This window comes from Gossypium raimondii, chromosome 13, assembly GCF_025698545.1.
Source record: "Gossypium raimondii isolate GPD5lz chromosome 13, ASM2569854v1, whole genome shotgun sequence".
NCBI lineage: Eukaryota > Viridiplantae > Streptophyta > Magnoliopsida > Malvales > Malvaceae > Gossypium > Gossypium raimondii.
In genome coordinates, this window is record NC_068577.1 from 2,766,754 (window position 1) to 2,792,633 (window position 25,880).

Here is a 25,880-nt window from a genome sequence, read left to right on the forward strand (position 1 = left end):
TGTTGATATATTGCATACACAAACAATTATATTAATCCAATATGAAAATAAATGTATTTATTTATTAATTCAAGTTTCATGCATATAATTACACCAAAGCAAAGTTTATGTATAAATTTGATATTTACCCTTAAATCTTGTTTGTAGAACTTTTAAACAAGGGCAAATCCAAAAACTAATTTAGGACGGGTCAGAATTGAATTATAATTTTTTAGAGGTCAAAATATAATTTTATCATATATTCATTTATGATTTCATTATTTTTAAGGAATTAAACAAAATTTCCCATTATTATGGGTCAAAATGTAATTTTACCATATATTAACTTATAATTTTTTATTTACGAGGATTGAATTGTAATTTTTATTTTTGGCCCAAGGGCCGGTCTTCCCTCGTATAAAATAATTTTCACACTTATATATATAAGAATGATCCACTTATACTGATGTAAAACTAAAAATTGATAAATATGTAATTATTTTATTTATTAATTTCACATATACATTACATTATGAACATTAACATATTGTATCTAATAGAATGTCTACAGCTAATAGTTATAACTATTTTTTTTAACGAATTACAACAAAAGGAGGGCAATGTCATAATAACAACTCGATTAACACAACTTGAACCCAGATTACAACTAAAGTAGTGAATACCCTGACTATTAGGCTAGTACATAGGGTTTATAGCTATAACTATTAAGATGGCATATAATATGGTAGCATATTTGTAATAAATTAAAATATAAATAAAATAAACCATAGTTGTAGTGGTTCATTTATTTGAGTAATATATGATAGGATGCCAGCAGCCAAGTTGTGTTGATGATGATCAATTAGGTATAAGCTTAAAAGGAGGCTTGGCAAGTGCTGGTGATGGATCATATTTCCCGTAGTCTCTCATGTTTGCTCTAAGCAGCCTTTCATGGACTGCACTTGCTTCACCACTATCCTGTTTTTTAATTTATATTTTAAAAAATGATTAATCCACAAAACACAAAGTAAATATGTCAATTAAGGGAAATTTTAATGAAAAAAGAAAAAGAAAAAGTGGGTTTAGTTAATAATTTTAATAGGTAAAAGACTTTGGGGTTTATATATATATAAAAATTATCATCAAATTTGTCAACCATATTTAAAAATAATAATAAAAAATATCATCACATTTCAAGCTTTGTCAACCATGATTGAAGGTTATGATTGACACCACCTAAAAATGAATTTTTGGTCAACAGTTCTTCAAGCACAAGCAATTTTTTCATTCCAAAGCCAACTTCCTCTTCCCTAGAGTTGGCGGGAACCGCCATGGAAGGTTAAACCCAAACTAAGATACTACTGGTTAAACCATATATATAATTATACGCACACAGTCTATGAAATGCACAAACCTCAAAGCTTGCATCCGTTTCCTCAGCCAACAAGTTCAGGAACTTGGGTCGTCGACCTGTAAAATTGGGTCGTCAAACTGTTTATGTATTCTAAACCCTAAACAACTCTTGTTTTTTGTAGTTTTAAGGTGATGAAATCGATTGATCATTAAGTAATCCGATACAAAGATTTCGTGGACAAAGCGTGCATGACTTTTGCACCAGATTAAAGCTGCAGCACAAAAGAAAAGAGACATTGAAGAAAGAACCCACCTGCCATTGAAGTTGATAAAAGAAAAGCTGAAACCATGACAAAAAGTAGAACAATCTTCTTCACATGCATGTTTACACTATTTTTTTTCTTTTTTGCTAATATTTCAGAAGCTTTTTATTTTCTCATTCAAGGGAGAATATGAACCAAATGATAGCTATATATATTGCAAACAACACATGAATTTCTAGCCAAGAGTGACCCACAGGCCATAGAGTTAGGACCAAAATAATTGATTGTACTTTATGTTAAAGAATACATTCTTTTTAAGAAAATTATTTCACTTCACAAAATTGTATATGTTTTATTCGTAGTAAAAAGATAAACTTAGAAAATATTGAAGAAATATGTTGTGATATTTGAAACGAGTCAAAATTTGTTTTGGTACAATAGGGAAAAGAAAAAAAAATTATATTTGGAATCCTCGTGCAAGAGCGACAACAAACTTAAAGGTGGATTGGACAAATACAAACTAGCACCAGCAATAGCTTCTGTTTGAGCTAAATTAGCAAGGTGATGAGCACACCGATTTTTTTCTCGAAGAATGTGATGGACATTCGGTACCCGACCCTCCTGTATCAGGACTAAATAATCATCTATTAGTGTCCCCAAAGGGTGGCCAGCCTCAAAAGGTCGAGACAACATATTCACCACCCAAACTACGTCCTGTTTCACAATCAGTCGAGTGATTCCCAAACTCTTAACTACCAAACTCTTAAGTATGACTCCTATTTTCAGTCAAATTTGAAAAATAATCTTTTAGTTAAACTCTGCTTATTTATTTCAGTCAAACACTGATTAGTTTAGATTATTTTATTATTATTTGACATATGAATTTAGCCTATAAATAGGCTCTTTTACAACCTTAGATAACACACCCATTAGATTAGAACTCATAACACATTCAGAGAATTTTGTGTTTACGTTTTGAGGGTTCTTTGTTTTTCGGGTTTTCGGGGTTTAGTTTTATCTCCATCTTTTGTACTCTTAATTCTTTTGCCATTATAGTAAAATTATCTTTGCCTGTGGTTTTTTATCCTCTTTGGAGGTGTTTTTCCACGTTAAATTTGTGTATTCATCTTCTCAATTTCTTCCGCTATTTTTACTTGTTTGTTGCTTAATTGGGACGATCCCTAACAAGTGGTATCAGAGCTAGTTCAATTTTTATAGATCAACCCATTCAGATATGGCAACAACAAGATTTGAAATTGAGAAGTTCGATGGTGAGACAAATTTCAATCTGTGGCAAGTTCGGATGATGGCAATTTTAGTTCAATCCGGTTTGAAAAAAGTTGTTACCGGGAAAAAGCCTGAGAATCTAAATAAAACAGAATGGGAAGAGTTTGATGAAAAGGCCTTGTCTGCAATCCAGTTGTGCCTCAAGAATACGGTATTGCAGGAGGTATTGATGGAGAAGACATCATCCGCCTTGTGGAAAAGGTTAGAAACTCTTTATGCGACTAAGTCTTTGGCTAACTATTTAATGTTGAAACAACGTCTATTTACGTTTCGCATGAACGAAGGTGAGCTTTTTAGAGATCACATCAGTCAATTCTTTACTCTTTTAAATGATTTAAAGAACGTTGAGGTTCATATTGATGATGAAGATCAAGCTATGCTATTATTGTGCTCTTTACCCCCTTCATACAAGTCTTTCAGGGAGACCCTGATTTATGGCAGAGACAAAATCTCGTTTGAAAATGTGAAGGGTCATTTGTTGAGTAGAGACAAACTTGACAATGAGCTTCATTTGGATAGCAAGGCAAATAGGCAAGCTTCCGTTTTGGTAGCATCAAAGAAACGAGACAAAAGGTGTCGCTATTGTAAAAAGTTAGGTCACGTCAAAGCAGATTGTTATAAACTGCGAACTAAAAGAGCTGCTGAGAGTAACGAGGAAGATGTAGCTGATGCTAATTTGGCCGATGAAAGCGGTGATGATTTCTTGTTAGTGTCAACGAGCGATAACTCCAAGCTCACGTCCGAGTGAATTCTAGATTCGGGATGTTCTTTCCACATGTGTCCCAATAGAGAATGGTTCTCTACATACAGTTCGGTTGAAGGTGGAGTTGTGCGCATGGGAAACGATTCATCTAGTAAGGTAATTGGTATTAGTACTGTTAAAATTAGGATACATGATGGGACGATTAGGACACTCTCAGATGTCAGGTATGTAGCTGATTTACGAAAGAATCACATCTTCTTGAGTATTTTAGACTTGAAAGGATGCAGAATCAACATCAAGTCAAGCAGCATTAAAGTATCTCATGGAGCTCTCGTTTTGTTAAAAGGTAAAAGAACTGGCAGTCTTTATATTCTGGAAGGTTCTACGGTGGATCGGTGAAATCGGACGTCCTCGTCTGCTCTGATCGAAGTCAACTCGTTTGGAGCGGAGGCAACTTGGTCATAAGAGGGAAAAATGTATGACCGTTTCATTGAAGAGAGGTTTTCTTTTGGATGCAGGTTTTGAAAAGTTAGGGCACTGTGTTCGTGAAAATCAAACCCAGGTTAGTTTTGATTTGGCAGTGTACAAGTCGAAGGCTAGAAGTCTTCCAGTTTCTAAGCACAGATTCGACTCAATTAATTCCCTGCATAGTTCAAGATAGGCTCGTGGCGGGCTTTGGCAAAGATGGCGTTATGGAAATATGAGTCAAGGTGGAGATTTGTTAAGTATGACTCCTATTTTCAGTCAAATTTGAAAAATAATCTTTTAGTTAAACTCTGCTTATTTATTTCAGTCAAACACTGATTAGTTTAGATTATTTTATTATTATTTGACATATGAATTTAGCCTATAAATAGGTTCTTTTACAACCTTAGATAACACACCCATTAGATTAGAACTCATAACACATTCAGAGAATTTTGTGTTTACGTTTTGAGGGTTCTTTGTTTTTCGGGTTTTCGGGGTTTAGTTTTATCTCCATCTTTTGTACTCTTCATTCTTTTGCCATTATAGTAAAATTATCTTTGCCCGTGGTTTTTTATCCTCTTTGGAGGGGTTTTTCCACTTTAAATTTGTGTATTCATCTTCTCAATTTCTTCCGCTATTTTTACTTGTTTGTTGCTTAATCGGGACGATCCCTAACACAAACTCTAATTGCAAACCTTCCCAGACACCCCATAACTCTAATTGCAAATTATCGGTAACACCAATTGTCACCATGAACCTTTGAACCCACTCATCTACAGAATTCCATAACAACACGCGTGTAGAAGCTAACCCCGTGCTATCCCTTACCACCCTATCGATATTCAAAAAAAAGCAACCCAACGAAGGAGGCTTCCAAGCAACCCAACGAGGGCCGCAATGGATACATGAAACCAGGGATAGTCACGCTTGTTCAATATCCCAAGCAAAATTTCGTGCATATGCTAGCATTTGTTGTGGTGAATCCAATATTCCTTGAAAATTTCATTTGTTCCTATGTTTCCATTAACCCCACAAGATAACTGTAAGCATCGTACCCCATAGAAGGAGGAAAACTCAACAACTCCCTAGACCAACAATTATGTTCAAACCACTACCAGAAAGGGACAACAAAGAAACCCGATTGCATGTTATCACCCGCAAGGATGTCCAAACCTCCCTTGCAAAGGGACACCTGCGCAAGATATGATTCGTAGTTTCCAAAAGCAAACCACATTCCGCATAGGGTGTTGAATATTTATTTCAAGGTAAATGCTTAAATTAGGTCTAATCTTAATTATAGGAGTTGTTCATATTAGGACTAAACTTTTCAAAATGGTCATAGAAAGGTCTAATTTTTACAAAAGTATTCAAATAAAAGTTTTTCATGCACTTCAATTTGTAATAAAAATTAAGTAAATGCTAACGTGTTTAGAATAAAACACATAACAATTGTATTAAATATTGTTTGAAAAGAAAAAAATAAAACATAATTTGAAACCGATATACGACATTTAAAATATTTTATTTGAGCACTTTTGAAAAAGTTTGACATTTATTTGATTATTTTAAAAGGTTTAAATGTTAAGTCATTATATGACTATTTTGAAATGTTTGATTTTTATGTGAATAACTCTTAAAAAGTTGGATCAATTCAAAAGAGATTGTATTTGATTATGAATATAAATAAAATCTAACGACACTAGGGTTTGGATTTTTAATTTGTTGCGATAATTTTTTTATCAAATAAACTTTGTATATAAGCGAGGCTATCTAATCCAAGATCAGAGCATGCCACTGGTTTTATAGAGAACAAAAAGTTGTATTTATAAATTACTCATCTATTAGTGAAACTTGAACTTTGACGCTTGCTAAAGTATTAATGATTACTCAACCAATCGAACCAACCCAATATAATATCATGAAAAGAATTATAAAAAAAAATGCTTGTAAATTGGCTCTAGATGTGTTCGGATACCATAAAATGATGAAAAGAAATTATAATTTCCAAGAAAGTAATCACACTATTGTTATAATTCTTTAGACATATTTGTTTGGCATATTGTAATTATATCTTAAAAATAAATATTTAAATAAAAATAAATATATTCAAATATACTTATATGTATATAATTATAAACAATTACACTTAAATTCATTTTTGAAATTTGCTAAATATGATACAAGTGGGGTATAATAAGTTTTTTGAACAATCTCATTATAGGTTTTGATAATATTTGTTTTGTTTGACATAATGCTTAGAACTATTTATAGCCCCTTTCCAACTTACAAATAGGAGGATAATGCGCTTCAGTACACTCGAACTCACGTTCTCCTGCATTTACAGTAATATTCATGTCAATCGAATTAAAACTCAATGTTCAGATAAAAAAAAAGTGTAGATCGTAGAGGAATTGATTTCTTGGTCGTGGGACGTGCCAAAAGGATTAATTATGTTGCCATAAAATAAACATTTTATTGAACATCACTTAGTGCTTTTAATTATCTTCATAAAAGACAAGGACAAACGCACCAAATACAACTGAAAAGACAGTGGTGGAGAATAAAGATAAAATAGCACTGTGCTTTGTTTTCTTTTTTTTTTAAAGATTATTCTTTTGTCTTTTTTTTTCAAAATAAAATTGGGGTTTAAGATATATTATCCCCTCAATTAACTTAATAAGTCAACTTCCTAATGAAAAAGTCAACTTAATAAAATTGGCTGACATTTTTCAAAAAAAAAAAAAAAAAAAGAAGGCTGGCTTACTTGTGTGTGTACATATATCCTTTAGATAGGCTTGATTTAGCAGTATAGCAATGGGGGGCTGTGTTTAGGGTTTATTATGTGTATGCATACATCATCATCCACATACATAAATTCATAGCATGCCTGTTGCTTTAATGGAGTCTGAGTGTATGTATCAGATATATGTGTTTATGATGTTATTTCATATGAAAAGCTTTGTTACTTGAAGCACTTGATTTCTTTTCATCTTTCCATGATTCTCAAGCAAATGTCTAGAGATTTGATTTATGATATTGTCTCATTTAATTTGGCAATTGGCATTCTTGGATTTTCACAAAGGTCTGAAAAGGGTTATTCGTGCTAGCAAAAGTTGAGATAACTTTCAATTAAGTCGGGTTGAATTGATATAAAATTTTAGGTTTGTTTCTAAGTTTAGGTTTGATTCAACTTAAAAAATAGGTTTAAAATTTTATTCAAATTCGACCCAGATTAAAAATGTTAAATCTGAGCCCGGTTTGGCCTGTACGTATTAATTTTTTAAAACTATCTTCTTTATACTTAAAATAATACTAAGATAGTTGCAACTTTGCAAGCAAATACCTCTAAAATAGTAGCAAAATTAACAATAAAATAATAATTATATAATAATCAAACAATAACAACAAAATATTAACAATATAATCACAAAACAACAACAAAACAACAGTGAAATGGCAACAAATAAAATAGTAACAAAAAAGGAAGTTTAAGCTAATTCAGGTTGGGCCGAGCCCAAGCCTGACCTATTTAGAAAATGGACCTTATTTTTTGTTCAAACTTATTTTTTGAGCTTATATTTTTATTCAAACTCTCTCACTTGGATGTTAGCCCAACCCATGATCAAGTCTACTATATAACAATGAAACTAACCCTGCAGTGCACTAGAATTCTTACTATAATCCTTGCTTGAAATTCAATATGTTGTTGAATTAAGACCATCATACTTTAAAAAATTCAACACATTGTACAAGAACAAACAAACCAACAACTTCAATGTTCTAGCCAAACACATGTATCGACAAAGAAATGGATATCCATCAAGTATCGAGATGACTATGCCGAGAAACCAACTTTTTCACTATTGATGTCGTTGATGGAGATGGAGGTTTGTATGGTGTCTAATGCTTAGTTTAGAAATGCTTCTTAAAATTATTTTTGAGAAAAAAAACACTTTTGGGGAGAAGTTAAAATTTTCATCTGAAAAAAAGTATTTTTGGGCTAATTTTTGGCTTGAGAGAAGCACTTTTTCTCTAAAAAAGCAGCTTGTTTAGAAATAATTTTGTCCCAAGAGTATTTTTTTTTTGTCTCAAAAGTATTTGAAAAGCATTCCTAAACTAGCTCTAATAGCCTTTAAAGGAAGAGATTAGGTTGAAATGTTGGTCGCAGGTGAAGTTGAACATAGTAATAGTAGGTGACTCTTCAATAGGTCACTAAGAAGGCAATTGTTAGACCCAAAATTGAAACGAGCTGAAACCACTAAATCATACCCCAAAGACACCTCACTAACCTGGCAAAGGTAAGTTGGCGAAGCGACTCGGGGCCTAATTGCCAACCAAATGACAACCAACATTGGAGGCATGGCCATGGCCTAGCCTCGTACTCATCATGGGCCAACCTTCAACAATGACGTCGAGATTCACTCGGGGATACACAATACAACTACAAACCCTCACCAATCAAATCACTGTGCACACGTCGAGAGTCCCTCATGACAATGATAGCTAAGCCTTATGATCAACACTAGTTCGGTGATGTACCTACTGTTACTCTGCTCAACTTATTCTCCAACCAACATTTCAACCTGTCTCTTCCTTCAGAGGCCGTCAGGCACCATGTGAACCTCCATCTCTATGAAAAAGACATCAACAATCAATCTCATGGCGAAGGCTGTCTTCTCTACTATAACGAACTTTCACTCCCTGAGAAATCGGAAAATAGAAGATAAAATTCTGAGTTTGAGTACGAACCAATAACATAAATGAAAAAGAATTTACTTATTAATTCCATCGCAACCCTATGTCTTAGTCACCTATATATATATGTGCGATTCAAAACAAAAACTCAAAAATCAAGCTGAATTACAAGACTCCTCGGAAGAGCATACTTGAAAAATGGATCCAAGTTTTTTCAATGCTTTGGCTCGTAAAATCAGAACATCCTTGGATGCATCAGGGTCTTGAAGTACCTGGATAACAAAAAGATCAATAGCAAAAGACACCAAAAATTGCATCGCATTTTTGTATTAAGGAAGAAAATGGTTTATTACTTACGGCTAAGCAGACACGGGACAAAGTTGTTTCAATATCAACCACATTGACCTTCCAAAGGGATTGAAGCATGGCTTCCCTTTTATCTTCCAAGGCTTTCATTAAGTTTTCATCTTTTTTTTCTCCTTGGTTCACTTTCTTTAGCTCTTCTTGTATCTGAATTAAATTAACAGCACCTACAAAACGAGACATATACACATACTTGCCCCGTTTTCATTTGAAAATTTCGAAGTTCAATAATGCAGAACATTGTACCTGAAGCTGCCATTACTTGTGATTTCACACGGTGCCCTTTATCACGCACCCATTCAGCTATAAAGGGTACCTTCATATACCGCTTGTCTTTGCCGAGTTCGCTGGCACCTTTCCTTATGTAAATGTACCCAATAGTATGTAGCATTGCCTCACCAAAAGCTGAAAGCGGTGGAAAGATATAAGTTCATGGCAAAAGTTAATATGTAAGAAGCAAACTGAGTTTTGTACTAAGTAAGAAGCTTACCAGCTTTTGAAAGTCGTTGTGCTTCGCCATTTGCCCAATAAATGAACTCATCCGTCTGACCATCGAGGAACGGCTGAAGCCGGTTTTTCAGTGTTACGATGAGCTTGTCTTCCCTTTCTTTCTGCAATACCTGCAAGGGAAAAAGGAAAAAAGAAAAAGAGGTAAAGCAATATAAAAGTGTGAAGAAACACATTCAGATGAGAAAATGGAACTTGTCAAGAGGGTTTTACCTCCATCTTTTCCCTAATTTTTTGTGTACGAGCTTCCTTATCTACTAAACTTTCTTCAAATTCAACTTCAAGAGATGACAAAGTAGCCATTGCTAGTGTGCCTACGTATTCATCGAAGTAGTCACTTCCGAAAGCCATCCCAAATACAGCTGAAGGATCCAACATGGAGCCTCTAGCACCCAAATAATATGAAGAACTGATAAGGATCGATCCCATTTATGTCTTTTTCACGTTTACATTCAAATTTGAAAGAGCATAAATTTGAAAAATCACAATGAAAGGATATAAACTTACGGTATGATTCCATCCTTTCCATTTTTGTCATAATCTTCACGTTTGTCAGGATCACTTAATACCTGATAAGCCTCAGAGAGTGCCTTCATATATATATAAAATCAAACACTGTAAATTAATCACCATTACATCATAGGAACTTGAAGATGAACATGTTGAAATCCAATAACTTACAGCAAATTTTTCATCGGCTTTTGGATCTCCGGGGTTTTTATCGGGATGAACTTGCCTTGCCTGAAATAACACCACATAAATGAATTATATCAATTGTTTCAAATCCCATCATGTGCAAACTCTTCAGTGAGGCCTGTTCAAGCGCAGACGACACTTTACAGACTTCTTTATGGTAGAGTTGGCACTGCCTATAGCTCTCAACATCGCTATTCTACCGCGTGAATTACCCTTTTCCAACTAAAAAAGGCATACCGAACAAAAACCAAGAGGCTAAAACCGAGTATAAACGCTCCAAGAAAGCAATACCGGTATGTTAAGTGTCCGTAATCATTCACATGAATAATAATTCAGAACATTTTCATTCCCCAGTTTCAACTTTCAACAAACATTTGGATGGCAATTATTTTTTCATCCAAAAATCCCAAAACAGATACATTTTTATGATGAAGTTATACATATATATATTTGTATATTTAGGGGGAAAAAAGGAAACCCAGAAATGAAAACATGATGGAGATCATGAAATGAGAAGCTTACTTTGAGGTAATAAGCCTTCTTGATTTCAGCTGCGGATGCACTAACCTTGACACCCAATATATCGTAATATGAGGTATCACTCGTCATTGTCACAATATTCTCCTTGGAACTGCTTTTAACATTACAATTAGGCATCCAAAATACAAACAACAAGAAGATTTATATAATAACAATCCCAAAAGATGAATCATCATTCAAATGTATTACATAAACAAGAATTTAAGAGTCAATAATCAAATTCGTGAAATGAACTTACATGGAATGTGAGATGAACAGAAAAGGTTAAGCAAGGCAAGGAAGTGGAAGATGGATAAAAACCAGGAAATCAGTCAGGGATATTAGAAGGGAGTGATTATATTAGAAATGTTGAGAAATGTAAGAGGATAAAAGGGAAGATTTACGTGGGGGTTCCATGGTTACACGTGTGAAAACGTGAGGGGCAATAGAGATATAGAATGTGGAGTTAAGACTGTTGCAACGTCCACCCCATGTTGTAAGGAAAACAAACACATTTGCTTCGTGTTGTCGTGTTGTAATGACAAAGTGCCAAATCTTTGAAAGGAAGCTTCTATTGAGATTTTCAGTTAATACCTAAATCTCATTTCTCATTACATGCAACAAAAGGTTCGGTACTTAAAAACTTATTTTTTCTCAAATATCTACTTAAATTTTCATTCTGTTATTTGGTTCAGTTTTTTCTCTTAACGGTGGTTGTCATGTGCACTGATGGAGCCAGGATGTTAATCTTAGGGGCAAGCTAAAATTAGAGGCGCTACATTAAACCTTTATAAATTTATAGTATTCCAACATGACAATTGATTTAAATATATAAACAATCGATTTAAAAGAAATAATATTTTTGAGAAATTGAAAAAATTCTTAAACCTTGAAGGGCTAAATTGTATTTTTGAGAGGACCATAGTATATCTATAAATGGCTAAATTGCAAAAACTTTAAACCCTTGAAGGGCCATGGCCCCCCTCTGGGCCTCTACTAGGCCCCGACATTGGCCATGTGGTGCCAATCTGAATGACCCACGTTTATTTAAAATAAAACATTGATTGACATTGGCAACTGGTGGTTGAAGTTGACCAACTGTTGACCTTCCACATAGCGTTATTAGAATGCACCACATCATCTTTTTTTTTAATATTATATATAACAAAATATTTTAAAATGTAAAAGAATCATATATAATTTATAAATAATTAAAAAGTTTAAAAAGTATTTTATAAAATTCCAAAATATATAAATTTAAATTTCAAAAATAAAATATTATATAAAATAAAAATATATATTTAACTTTTAAAAATTTAAAAAACTTAATTTTTCAAAATATATATTCTGGAAAATTTCTCATAATTTTTTTCAAAACTCTAAACTCTAAATATTCAAAACAATATATCTAAATTTCTAAAATTCGAAAAATATATCTAAATTTCCAAAATAGACAAAGTTAAAAAATATATAAAGTTTTGAATTTTAGAAATTTAGATATATTGTTCTGAATTTTAAAATTTAGAGTTTTTGAAAACATAAAATTTATGAAAAATTTCCTAGAAAATATATACATTTTAAGAAAATTAAGGTTTTTGTAATTTTTAAAATTTAAATACCTTTTTTATTTTTATAAAATTTTAATTTTTGTATATTATTTTGATTATTTGGCCAAACTTATATTTGTATATTTTAGAACTAATTTTTTAAGTTCTTATAAAAATATTTTTAATTTTTTTGAATTATTTATATATTATATATAATTTTTTTATATTTTTACAAATATAATGTATATAATATTAAAAAATTAAAAAGAAGGGTGATGTGGCGCATTCTAATAACGCCATATGGACATTCAACGATCAGTCAATGCTAGTCAATATTCAATCAATGATGGGTCAATATTTTTTATTTTAAATAAACTTAATTGTCACGTGACACATTCTTATTAGTTTGATGTGCCATGTAATATATTATAATTGATGTCATATGAAAACCAAATTTTTTAACACCGTTATAAAAAAACTAAACCAAATAATCAAATAATTGTTTAAGTACTAATATGGAAAAAAAAAAGAAGAAGCTTTAAATATCAAAACAAAAAGCCATGCATAGTTTAAAGCAAAATTAAGCATTAAGACTAAACAAAAAGTAAGCAGTAAAGATTGCAAGACACCTATTCCTTGACTCATGTGAACCACAACAAAGTACACGTTTGATCACATATGTGATCCAAAGCTAGAAATTATATTGTTTAAGAGAAATGTCTTTTTTGATACGATATGATTAAGATGATTAGGTTATGTTGTGTTTTCTACACGTTTATCATATAGTTATCGTCAAATCACGTTAAAATTTATGTCTGAACTTTATATTAAGATCATAAATTCTCTGATCACATTTAAATACACATACATAAAATCGATCGTGACTCAACGGTAGAGAATTATCCACTAATTATATCACTTTTATTATTAAACCATTAGAACATCCTCGACATTATTGTATAAATTGGTTAAAATTTCTATACGGTGCAATATGCTACTGATCGTTCTAATATCTAATTTCTTCATTATCATTATTTTTACACTAATCTCATATATTTATTTTTTAAAATATTTTTCTTTAACTTTTCTTTGTCATTACCTTTTTATTTATTAAAGCATACCCTTCAATTACGTTGTTAACTTTTGCCTATATTTTCAGATATTTAATCAGCTTTTTTGTTCACAATTTGTCTCTTCTTTTATCTCTCTTTTTAGTGCTCCAATCTGATGGGGATATCTTTCCTTCTTTATGTTACTTCTTTCTTTGCTTATCTTTCCACAGGCTTTGAGCAATTCCAATCTTACAATGAAAGTATATAAATTAACCTTTTATATTTTGCAATGGCTACAGCAATTGTTGATGTAATTTATATAGAGAAGGGATTGTATGAAATTGTGATTTTATGTCATCTCTATCTTTTTCTAATAGGAGAATGACAAATCAAATTTTTTTTCAGAAGAAAAAAATTGAAAATCAGGAAGAAATATCTGATTTGTCATTCTCCTATTGAAAAGGAATAAGATGACGTGGAATTACAGTTTGATACAATTCTTTCTCATTTATATAACATTTTTCATTTATAATAGTTTTTATAATATTATTTTTTTTATAAATTTTTACACTTTAATATTTTTATTATTTTCTATATTTTTTTGTTTTATTATATTTTTATTGATTTTTAATGATTTTATAAATAATACAAATTTTTATCACGTGGTAAAATCTTAACTTGCCACATGGCAAAAACAACTTTAAAAAGGGTTGTCGTTTGTTGTGTAACGTTGACAGTAAACTTTAATGGTCAAAGGGCTTAATTAATTGTAATTTTAACATTCAAAGGCCCAATTGAGTGTAAAAAAAAAAAGTGGGAGATTTAATTGATTTTTCAGAAAAAGTTCAGGGGCTTTTAAGGCCCTTTAGCCAAGAAAGAATAACTCAAGTTTGAAGTATGGTTAATATACCATTTGGTATTTGACTTTAATTATAAAATTCAATTTGGTACTCTAACTTCCTTTTTCATAATGAAATCCAAAGTTAAGGCAAACTATACACTAAAATAATCTTTAAGGCCGAGGCCTAAAATTTATCATACGCAATTATATATGTAGGTCTCTGAGTCCCATCATGTGTGTGGATTCTAATCAGTTAGTCCAATTTGTTGACATTAGTCTGGATTGTATTAGTTCTTAATTTATTTGTGCCATAATGATTTGATCCTACTTGACAGTTACTCGGATAATTCGTTTGTAATAGTATGATCCTTATGATTACTCAAACTTATATTTGTAATTGTACTTTAAGTGTACTGTAATTGTTAGACTTGAAAAAAAAATTAATTAGAGCCAATAAAAATTGTTTAAAATATGGACTGGGCTCGGTGTTGAACATGAGCTCAAGCAATTCTTTTAAGTTTTTAATGTTTTATATTATGTTATTTTATATATTATGTAATTTATAACACATAAAATTAATTATATAGTAATATATAATACTACTATAATGTAAGAATTAAAAATTTAAGATGACTATATATAAAATTATTAAATGTTAAATTAAAACAAGTATAAATATATTTTTTTAAATTTTGAAAACATAATATAAGCTTAGGTTATCCATTTACAAATATGGACAAGCTTAAAAAAAATTTTAAACTCATATTTCAGGTCGGACCAAGTTTGAGCAAATATAAAATGTGTCAATATCATGTTTAGGTCTAGTTTGACTTGACCCATGAACACCTTTAACATGACTATCATAACTTATCATCGTGAACACCTCTAACATGACCATCAGAATTTATCATTACTTAATGTTAGTCAACATCCATCAATTTGAACCATTTTTTAAAAATTTAAAATAAAAATGAAATTTAAAATAAAAAAATGTATCATGGGAACTTTTATATAATTTTTGAATTTTTTTAACCTTTTAAAATTTTATCTAATTTTTTTTATGTTTAAATTTATACATTAATTTTTAATTCTTTTAAGAATTTAATGGGCTGTCAAGAATATAGAAGAAGTAGGATGGGCGGTTGGTCGAATTTAGTATGAATCATACATGGATAGTAGTTGAAGTTGGCGGCTCCTCTAAGTTCCCCATCTGGGATCCCTAGAGAAGAGGATCAAGTTGGCATTTGCAAACAGCTTGATGCATTATTTGTCTTCAACCCTTTGAGCGAAATGCGGCAAAAGGAAGGAAAATCCATAGACCAACCCCATCGTCTCTACCCCATAGTAACTACGAGATCACCCCAAAGACGCCTTCGGTATTTTTTTTATCTTTTTATAATTTTCTATTTTTTATATATTTAGATTAAAAAACATTTCTTTTGAGTTTTCTATTTTCTATTATTTTTACTTAAATTAATTAAGATTTCAACAAATTTTATAAAAAAAATTAAGAGATTATGAGTAATTTAGAAATTGTATAAAAAATTATAGAATCTTGATATAGTTCATTAGTTTAATTTTCATCCTTGAAACAATCAAAAACTTTGAAGGATATGGAGATGTGATAAAAAAATTTCACTTTTCAAAGAATTGAATTAGTCTTTCTAAAGATGATAGAGCGATTTAACATGTTTTATTTTTTTTTTAGTAAATTACAAAAAGATGGTAAAGCCCTAACAGTAGCGTACTCTCGAACCTAAACCACATATGGGACGGTGAATACTTTGACCATCAAACCAATACATGGGATTCACGTGTTTTATTCTTTTAACACATGATGACGTGACGTGTACACCTTGACATTTTTCATATAGTTGAACAAATTATTCATTTTCCTTCCTTTTTGTCCTTTTTAAATGTGCAAAAATTTTATCTAGTTGTACAAAAATGTTAAATTATACTTAGATGATGGCACACCATTATGTAAGTGAAAAAAGTTATTTAATAAATTTATAAAAAAAATTAGATGTGATTTTTGTTGAAATAGAAAGATTGGGATAGTGAAGAATATGAAATTTGTGTTGAATTCCCGTAATTTTTATATGTTAGAGATTGTGTGACCTAAATCCGTCACTTGTTGAAGAAATAAATACAATGGCAAAATAAGGAGATTTGTAAGGGCGAAAGGTCGAGGGTCGAATAGAACTATTATTCTTGTATTTGACTTTGATTAGAACAAAGTTTTTCAACCCTTAAATAAATATAGTTGAAACTCTTTTTATATCATTCATTAATTTTCGATATTAGTGAATTTCTCCTGCTCTACTTTTCCCGAAAGGATTTACACTTAAAATATGTATGTTCTTTTTCTTTTTTTACTGTGCGATCATTCTACCGCCGTTATTGACGTTTATTATAACAATAAATAAAGTATCAAATTATTTAATGAGATTAATAAAATAATAATAAAACGGAAAAAAAAAAAAGAAGAAAACAATGAACTTTATAGAATTTGACCGTTCTTAGACGAATTATTATTATTAATTTTGATGAAATTTCTTAAACGATTCTTAATGATGAAACATGTTATGTTCACCATTGCTTCCATTGAAGAAAAGTGATGATATCTTCCAAAGACTGTAATCTGCAGCTAAGTTCATTGGTTTGAGCTCTAAGCACTGAGTTTTCAGCCTCAACATGCAAGTAACTCTGCGACGTTATGTTTAAACTCAGTATAATCTGATGATTATCTTCCCTCAACTGAGTTAACTCAGCCGTCAGATCATCCAAATGCTTCTTCTTCCTCATCCTCGACCTCCTCGCTGATTCTCTGTTCGATGCCTTCCTTTTCCTCTTCCTTTCTTCCATCAATAATGCCTGCAACTCCTCTGACACTTGTGTCACCGTTGATGCCCCCGAAGATGTCCCACTCAAAGAACCCATAGCTGGAACTCGAGACTGATATCAAGCGAAGTGTTAACGTAAGGACTGAAATTAGAGATAGTAGTGTTAGTAATGATAATATAACCAGTAGAGGAAAACCACTGAGAGGGATTGAACAAGAATCATAAACCCTGAAAGAAAGGTTTCACTCAGAATTTGAGACATCAAAATCTCAAACACCCAACAACTAAAGGTTTAACATGAAGACGTAAGATTTTGATGATGGGTTATGGATTTTTGAGACCCATAACTCGGTTTTAGATCAAAGAGAAGAAGAAGAATAGAATAAATGATTAGGGGAATCAAGAACGAAAAAGAGTAGAAGTGTTGCATGAAGGGCTACTGATTTATAAGCATAAATTATGGATCACTCGTATCTTATTCGTATAATTATAATCTAAAAAAAGTTGATGGAACATGTGGGGTGGGGAGGATGGAGGCTCCACAACTTGGAAAATTCCAGCTTGGAACCAACTATGTCAGTTTACACCACCAGGGTAGCTTCTAGCTATAATAATTTCGTAAATTTATTAAATTTTCAGGTTTTGATTTTAAAATGGAACATTTTTTATTTAAATTATTATAATTTATTAAATTTTAAATTAATAATAATAAAATTATACTTTAATATCTCCAAAAATAATAAAAATTTGATTGAATTCTTTAAAATTATAAAAATATAAATTATTAAAATAATAAAATTACATTTTAACTATTGTAAAAATATATAATTTAATTCTGACTTCCAAAAAAACTTTCTGACTCCGCCACTGATTAATAAATAGAGAAGAAAATTATTGAAATTGATACTTTAAATACAAGCTCTTTACAAATGGCGTAGGACATGTGATGGATCACCCACAAGTGAAAATTGTGTGTATGTGGTTTTTAAAGGTTAATCAGCATTAAATATGTTTAAATTATAAATTAAAATTTAAAGGTATGAATGCAAAAGTTGTTCAAATATTTTCAGAAAAAAAAAGTAATTAAGTCTTTTTTTTTCTGCAGTCAATTGAGTATTTGAACTGTCAAAATACATTAAAAAAATCCTTAAATTTTTTCAGTTAAAGTTAACGACTCCTATTTTTTTCAGTTAAAGCTATCACGTATCGCAACACAGCGTGACATGTGGTAAAAAATGATAAAAAATAAAAATAAAAAAATTATAGAAAAATTATAAAATGCTTCTTTTGGTATGATAATTTTTATAAAAAATTTTTTTACGAATTTTATATTTCTTTACATTTTTATAATTTTCTTACAACTTTAGAAAATTTTATAATTATTTTCTATATTTCTATATATTTTATGATTTTGTATTTTATATTATTTTATTAAATTTTAATATTTTTATATTATTTTTATTTTTATTTTTATCTTTTTTTGCCACATTTCACACCGTGATTGTAACATATGGTGGCTTTAATTGAAAAAACTAGGGATAATTAACTTTAAAAGTCAACTATTAAAGTTAGCTATCAAAAGGTTTTTTTGATGCATTTTGACAATTCAAGTACCTAATTAAGTACAAAAATAAATAGGGGCTTTATTGTTTTTGTTTTTTTTTGAAAAAGTTTGAGGGCCTTTTTTTTAATGCATTTTGAATGTTTAAATACCCAATTGAGTGAAAAAAAAACAAGGACTTAATTGCCTTTTTTGAAAAAGTTTGATGGCCTTTGTAAAAATAAATCAAGTACCCAAAATCCCTTTCCAATCCATAAATAAAAAGATAATATGTTTCAACGCACACGAACTCATATCCTCTTACACTAATACTATTACTCATATCAATCGAGTTAAGACTCGATCGAGAGAATATAATTATATTTTGAAAACGTGTAATACAAGTAAATCTCAATAGAAATTTGGTTTAAACTTTATTACCATGTAATTGACTGTGTTTAAATAGCTTCCTTAACACACTCTATAATAAAATCATTATTAGATTAATTCTTTAATTTAATCCCAAAATGTATAAAACAACATTTTAATTTTGAACGTCTTTATCTTCTTTTCGGCTTTAACTTCGTCGTGAAGTAACATTGATGCCCAAAATTCGTCGGTTCTAGACAAATTGGGTCACCTTCTTTAATTTTTTTTATACACAGCACCTCTTCTTTTCTCTTTACAACTTTGTTTTTCCGATTTTCACCATTGTTTCCATTAATTTTATAATCGAGTTAGGTTGAATTTCGTTTTAAGAGAAAATCCTTTTAATATATATTTTATTTCTAAACACTAACTCGATATTTTATTTAAAATATATTAAACTTTTATTACTTAAATTATTCGATGTTGGTTTTATGTAAAATTAAGTTATTAAAATAGTCACTTATTGTTTTTTTTGGGTTACATTTTAGTCTCTTATATTTGAAATATTACGTTTTAGTCATTTACTTTAACACGTTTTAACATTTTAGTCATTAAGCCATTAATTGTCATTAACAGTGTAATGGTAAGTTAACGTGGCACGTTAAATTATCATTTCAAACGATTGGTTCCCATATTTTTTATTTTGAGCAATTTTTTCCTTTATTTTCCATTCTTTTTCTGCTTCTTCTTCTATTTTCCTCCCTTTTTCCATTTCTTTTAACGTAAAAAATTAAATTACTTAAAACGAAAAAATATAAGGACCGATTGTATAATTTAACATAAAATTTTCATTTGAAATGATGATTTAATGTGCCACATCAACTTACCATTACATCATTAATGATAATTAACGCTCAATGACTAAAATGTTACAATGTGTTAACGTAAGTGAATAAAACGTAATATTTCAAACATAAGTGACTAAAATGTAACATGAGAGAAACAAAAGTGACTATTTTGAAGAAAACAATTCATGAAAATTAAATATGGTTTTAGTTGAAATGATAATTTAAGGGTTAAATTATATAAATAATCATCCAACTTTTAAAAGTTTTCATTTTAGGCATTCGAAAAAAATTGTAATTTAAGCATTCATATGACGTTACTTTTGTTAAAATGATAAACGGAAATATGAAGTGGAATTACTTTTAATTTTTTTTATTTTTCACATAAATGAGGGTTTGACCCTCTCGTTAAAAGAAATTGGGACAACAGCCACGTCCTCTATGGAAAATTCACAGTAAATTCCAATCTCCCAAGAGAATACGCAAAAATTAGAGGCAGGGGAAATTGGGTTACCATTCAAAGTGCCTGACAACAGTTTCCAGAAAAAATAACCAATGCCTAAGGGTGGGTTTGGATGAACGATTGGGTACGGTGCGGTGCGTTTAGTTTACTTTTTGTCTCACGCTACAGTATTACTACAGTATCTAATCTCATCGCCACCGCTGTTTTTACACTAACAGTAGGTAAACGCACTGCCCATCCAAACTCACCGTAAAACTTAAACCCCACAACTATAGAAAAAAGAACTCTGCAATTTGTACAAAAGTGAAAAAGTATAGATTTTGAGAGGAAATTATTTGTTTTTAGATGAGCTTGAAAGGAATGGGTCAAGGGTAGACTTGGGAACTTCCACCTTGTCTTTCATATGTTTAATCTACTTCTCTTTCTTGGACTCGCTGTTTCAGTATAATCTTTTGTTTTTCTTCCCTTTCTTCGCCTTTTTTGTCACCTTTGCTGCAAAGGGTCGGTGCTGGTGGCGACACCATTACTCCAACCGACGAAGCGGATGAAAGAGGAGGCCTTTTTTCACAAAAGATGGGGTTGTTGTCTCCGATTTATTTTAAGGAAAGGGTTAAACCTCATTTATATTAAAAGATTGGGAACTAAAATGATATTTTTTTAATTTTATTTAAATTATGTAAAAAATCAAAATTTTAGAAATAATTACAGGTCATATTTCTATTTATAATTTTAACGGAAGTTACCAAAATAATCGAATTATATAATATGAGTGTCTAAATTGCAAACCTTTTCTTTGGTGCCTAAAATGAAACTTTTTAGAGCTGAGTGATTATTTATGTAGTTTATCCTAATTTAAGACAATAAAAATTATAATATCCAAATCTCATCATATGTATATATTTTATACAAAATTAAAAAAACCTCTTAAAATAATATAAAAGTAATAGGGTTTTGATCATTTCATAAGTGAATCGAGACCAATTAATGATGTAAAAATGATGCCACAGAGGAAAAAATATTTGATGTAAAATAAATATTTGTTTTAGAATTTACGACAATGATTGGTAAATAATTTATAAATTTTATTTGTTTTATTTAAAGATTATATAAAAAATAAGAACAAGTATAGATATAAGTAGATAGTTGTAGGTGATGGGATGATAAGTTTATTTTATCATGCATGTCTTATATTTTAGAGGAAAATGTTCATTTTCGTCTTAATACAATGAAACTGATAAAACATAAATTTTAAAACATCCACTTATCTACTTTTGACCTTCAAAATGTTCTGTTTTATATGAACCAAAGATAATCTTTTGTTTTTCCCCATTTTATTAAATTCATCTAAACAATATATTAAAAGGAATATTCTACAAACTGAAATCGTGAGTAAGCTCTTTTATTTATATATATATATATATATATATATATATATATATATAAGTGAAACCACTCATACTAAAAATAAATAAATTATTTAGTGAAGGGATTGGTTCTAAGTAGACGTGTCTATGGATCGGGTCATTCGGTTCGGTTTGAAGGCCTGTTCGAAAAGTGAGAGGGTTTGGGTAAAAGTATGGATTCGAAAAATGGGATTGAGTAAAAATAAGACCCGTTTAGAAAACAGGTCGGGCCTCGAGTAAGATTTTTTGGTCTAGGCTTGAATCGGCCCGAATATGCAAAAAAAAAAAAAAACATGATGCTTTTCCTTTTGTTTTTTACTCTCTCTTTTTTTGGTTATTTTCTTGTTATTTTTTCACTATTATGTTCGTATTATTTTGTTACTATTTTAGAGGCATTTGCTTGTTAAATTGCACCTATCTTAGTGTTATTTAAGTACATATATATTTATTTTTAATTTGTTGGGAAACATTTATTTTAATGTTTTCAGTATTTTTGATGAATTATATATATTTTAAAAATTATATAATAAATTTAATACAGACGAGCTAAGTCAGACTCGAGCTTAGCAAACAGACCTAAAATTTTAGTCGGACCCAACCTGGCCCATGGACACCTCTAGTTCCAAGACGCTAATATGTGATGTTTCATTCGGGCATAAAATATTAAAATTGAATCTTTAAGTGTTAAATATAGTGGATGATTGAGTCTTAGCTCAATTAGTACTGGTATTGTTGTCAGTAAAAGAGGACGTGGGTTCGAGTGCGCTGAAGCGCATTATCCTCCTATTTAAGGATTAGGAAGGGTAATGGGTAGTTCTAGCTATTGTATCAAAAATAGCATATATAATAAAAAACATATAATGGGATTGTTTTAAAAAAACGTTAAATAAAATGACAAAACATATTATATTTTTGAGTAGAAAATTTAACTTAGAATTCTAAAAATAATATAATTGAAAAAAAAAATGTAAATCTCAAAAAATCTTATCCGGACACCAAAGATACCTTAATTTAAAAAAATATTAAAAATGGGTTATTGGACTGCTAATTTTGGGTCAATTTAAGCCCCAAAATAAAGGCCTATAGTCGGCCCACCAAAGCCTGTTTTTACGATAATAATTAAGATAAACTACCTAGTTAGTCACTCAAATTTTAATGTGCTTTCATTTTAGTCACCCAAGTATTAAATCTGTAACAGTAGTTAATTGTACATGTCACATCATATTTACAATTTCATTTTGTTTAGCCAACTTTTAGGTTACTTTCATTTTAGTCACCCAAATTTTTTTCTAAGTGTTGATTGGGTAAAAGAATCAAGGATTAAAATGAAAAAGTGGTAAAAATTAAAATAATACACAAAATTTGTCAAATTGTATTTGTTTATCCCATTATTGAAAGTTCTAAAATTGGGTTTTGAAATATAATTTTTAAATATTAACATTCAATTTTATAGTAACAAATCGATTGACATTATCAATAGATAAATTTTTTTCTACAAATTATTTAAATTTAAAATTATTTAAAAAATTATCAATGAAAATTATTGTTTTTAATAGTTGCCTATGAAACCTAAATTTCTTTTGATTATATGATCTTGAATTTTTTCATGCTAAGTTAAAAAAAATCCTTACAATTAATTAATTTTATCTTCCATCCCAAAGAAAGCTCATAATTTTTTCATTTCTTTACGAAACAAAGAACAAACAATTAATTTAATTAATTGCAAGTTTTTTTTTTACTTTTAGTTTAGCATGGAAGATTTAAGATTATATGATCAACGAAAGTTTAAGTTTCGCAGATAATTATTAAATATGAGTTATTTGAGTTGATTTCATTGAGGATAATCTAGAAATATAAAATACAAATTTAAAATTTAAAAGGAGATTAAAATAATTAATTTTAATTTATAGTAACAAACCGATGGACGTTATCAATGGATAAAAATTTTCAACAATTTATTCAATTTATTTTGATGGCTTGAAATTTAAATTTTCAATATTAAAAAATTAGAATTTTTGGCAATGGGATAAATAAGTACAATTTAACAATTTTGTGTATTATTTTAGTTTCTACTGACTTTTTCAGTTTAATCTTTGATTTTTTTATCCAATCAATACTTTAAAAATATTTCTTGGGTGGCCAAAATAAAAGCAACCTAAAAGTTCGGTAAGCAAAATGAAAATATAAACATGATGTGGCATGTCAATTAACCGTCATTAGAGATTTAATACTTGAGTGACTAAAATGAAATTCCCTTAAAAGTTAAGTAACCAAATTAAAAGGATCTCATTTTAGATGACCAAAATAAAAACATTCTAAAAATTAGGTGGCCAACTAAATAATTTACCCTAATAATTAATAAGTTCCACCAGCTCTTTTTTCAAAGTTGGTCTAACCCGAGATCCAACCTCTCGTCATTGTCTAGCTCGCCCATTCTCCAACTTTTCTATCAAGGACATGTGTGCTTGCCACCCATCTCAATCTGCAAGGTATAGTTTAGTTAGTCACTGTCTTGTTCGCCCTCTCCTATTCACCAACATCCTCTTGAGGGCACCTAAAGACACGTGTCACCCCTAGCGGGTAACTTGTTGCCAGGCATGGCATCTACTTACCTCTATTACGTCACATCAGTAAACCGTACCTTATAAATATGAAGATAGGCCTCTATGAAGAGAAAGAGAGAAGTAGACACTCAACAATATTAATTTTAATTGTAATTATAAATTAAAAAAAGTTAGCATCGGCAATAAGTAAAGAAATTGGGTATCACTTGATAATTAAACATGATAAGAGACGAGTTATGTAACACCCCTAACCCGTATCCATCACCAGAATAGGGTTATAGAGCATTACCGGAGTTTACTAATTAATTTTCCTTCCATTCAACCGGGATTTCTTCCCCTTTTTTATCAAATATATCAATGTTTCATCAATTATCATACAATGAACATTTAAGTCATATTCACATCAATAACATACTTTTCAAGCATTTAAGAATATAATTCAAGTTACACCAACTTACCGGGTTAAATTGTAGAAATACCAAAATTTAGGGACATTTTAGTAATTTTCCATTTTCCTCGAATTTCCACCCAATCTTGATCTAAATTAATATTTCTTTCAATTTATTAATTTAAATAATAAAACAATTCATTTCATGCAATTTGGTCACTTTTTGACATTTTACAAATTTACCCTTAAGGCTTCACATTTGTTCAATTTAGTCCCTAAACCTAAAACATGTAAATTGGTCATTTTAATGAAAACTCATACTAGTTGAATAATCATATATTTTCCTCCTCCTCTCCATTCCACATCCTTAATGTATATTACATGCTTATATGTAACATTGTCTATAATTTCACCATTTATTTATATATTCATTCAAAGCTGTCCACTTGAGCCATAGTCACTAAATTATTTATATCTTGAGCTACAGAACTCCAAATTGAGATATGTTAATTTTAAATGAAACTAGATTAAAATATATTCTTACCATAAAATTTTCAGAATTTTTGGTTTAGCCAATAAGTACAGTTTATTCTCTAAAGTCATCCCTATTCTGCTGTCTGACAGTTCCAACCCTTCTTCACTAAAATTAATTATCTCCTTGTACAGAATTCGAATGATGTTATAATTTATTTATATTGAAAATAGACTCATTAAGGATTTAATCATATAAATTTAAGCCTATAATTATTTTTATCCAATTTTTTATGATTTTCCAAAGTCAGAACAGGGGAACCCAAATTCATTCTAACCTTGTCTCACAAAATTTATTATATCTCATGATTTACAATTCCATTACTTACACCATTTCTTCTATGAGAAACTAGACTCAATAAGATTCAATTCCATAATTTTTTCATTCCCTAATTCGATTTTCAAAATTTATGGTGAATTTTCAAATTTAACCTACTGCTGCTGTCCAAAACTGTTTTAGTGCAAAATGTTGATTACTAAGTTTATAACTCCTTATTCCCTTTCTCTATAATATTTCTCATCACTTTCACTTATTTCCTTCACTAATATATCAAGAACATAAGACTTTATATAAGAAAACTCTACTATAACATCATTTCTATGCTTTTTCAACAATATCAAACTTAAAAATATATTGAAATCTCAATGTTCTTACCTT

General features: G+C 30.0%; 3 protein-coding genes across 4 annotated transcripts; all 3 read right to left on the reverse strand.

Moving 5' to 3' along the window:
* Positions 1 to 602: 602 nt before the first annotated feature.
* On the reverse strand, positions 603 to 1,801 carry LOC105781794 (hypothetical protein). The gene is made up of 3 exons (XM_012606320.2): positions 1,646 to 1,801; positions 1,394 to 1,449; positions 603 to 957 (listed from the first exon to the last, which is right to left on the reverse strand). Exons 1-3 carry the CDS (start codon positions 1,713 to 1,715, stop codon positions 838 to 840), a joined length of 246 nt encoding a protein of 81 aa, XP_012461774.1. The 5' UTR covers positions 1,716 to 1,801; the 3' UTR covers positions 603 to 837.
* Positions 1,802 to 7,737: 5,936 nt separating this feature from the next.
* Positions 7,738 to 11,268, reverse strand: LOC105784236 (chaperone protein dnaJ 10). 2 transcript variants are annotated; one of them, XM_052625977.1, is made up of 10 exons: positions 11,093 to 11,268; positions 10,837 to 10,945; positions 10,300 to 10,359; positions 10,126 to 10,208; positions 9,832 to 10,003; positions 9,602 to 9,731; positions 9,358 to 9,516; positions 9,106 to 9,278; positions 8,865 to 9,020; positions 7,738 to 8,754 (listed from the first exon to the last, which is right to left on the reverse strand). In XM_052625977.1, exons 2-9 carry the CDS (start codon positions 10,921 to 10,923, stop codon positions 8,904 to 8,906), a joined length of 981 nt encoding a protein of 326 aa, XP_052481937.1. In that variant the 5' UTR covers positions 10,924 to 10,945; positions 11,093 to 11,268; the 3' UTR covers positions 7,738 to 8,754; positions 8,865 to 8,903. The 2 variants fall into 2 exon arrangements, with proteins under 2 accessions (XP_052481937.1, XP_012465505.1); XM_012610051.2 differs by having other exon boundaries at positions 8,940 to 9,020; positions 11,093 to 11,266.
* Positions 11,269 to 16,775: 5,507 nt separating this feature from the next.
* LOC105781789 (bZIP transcription factor 11) lies at positions 16,776 to 17,548 on the reverse strand. Its single transcript, XM_012606316.2, has one exon. The coding sequence runs from the start codon at positions 17,214 to 17,216 to the stop codon at positions 16,866 to 16,868; it is 351 nt and encodes a 116-aa protein (XP_012461770.1). The 5' UTR covers positions 17,217 to 17,548; the 3' UTR covers positions 16,776 to 16,865.
* Between the last annotated feature and the right edge of the window lie 8,332 nt (positions 17,549 to 25,880).

What these genes read in the sequence shown, in the direction of transcription:
- LOC105781794 (XM_012606320.2), bottom strand. Translation starts at nt 1,715, where the DNA reads ATGCATGTGAAGAAGATTGTTCTACTTTTTGTCATGGTTTCAGCTTTT. An exon ending in TTTATCAACTTCAATGGCAG is followed by an intron (nt 1,450 to 1,645) that starts GTGGGTTCTTTC and finishes CCAATTTTACAG; the next exon opens with GTCGACGACCCAAGTTCCTG. An exon ending in AAACGGATGCAAGCTTTGAG is followed by an intron (nt 958 to 1,393) that starts GTTTGTGCATTT and finishes ATTAAAAAACAG; the next exon opens with GATAGTGGTGAAGCAAGTGC.
- LOC105784236 (XM_012610051.2), bottom strand. Translation starts at nt 10,923, where the DNA reads ATGACGAGTGATACCTCATATTACGATATATTGGGTGTCAAGGTTAGT. An exon ending in AGAAGGCTTATTACCTCAAA is followed by an intron (nt 10,360 to 10,836) that starts GTAAGCTTCTCA and finishes GTGTTATTTCAG; the next exon opens with GCAAGGCAAGTTCATCCCGA. An exon ending in GGAAAGGATGGAATCATACC is followed by an intron (nt 10,004 to 10,125) that starts GTAAGTTTATAT and finishes TTTGGGTGCTAG; the next exon opens with AGGCTCCATGTTGGATCCTT.
- LOC105781789 (XM_012606316.2), bottom strand. Translation starts at nt 17,216, where the DNA reads ATGGGTTCTTTGAGTGGGACATCTTCGGGGGCATCAACGGTGACACAA.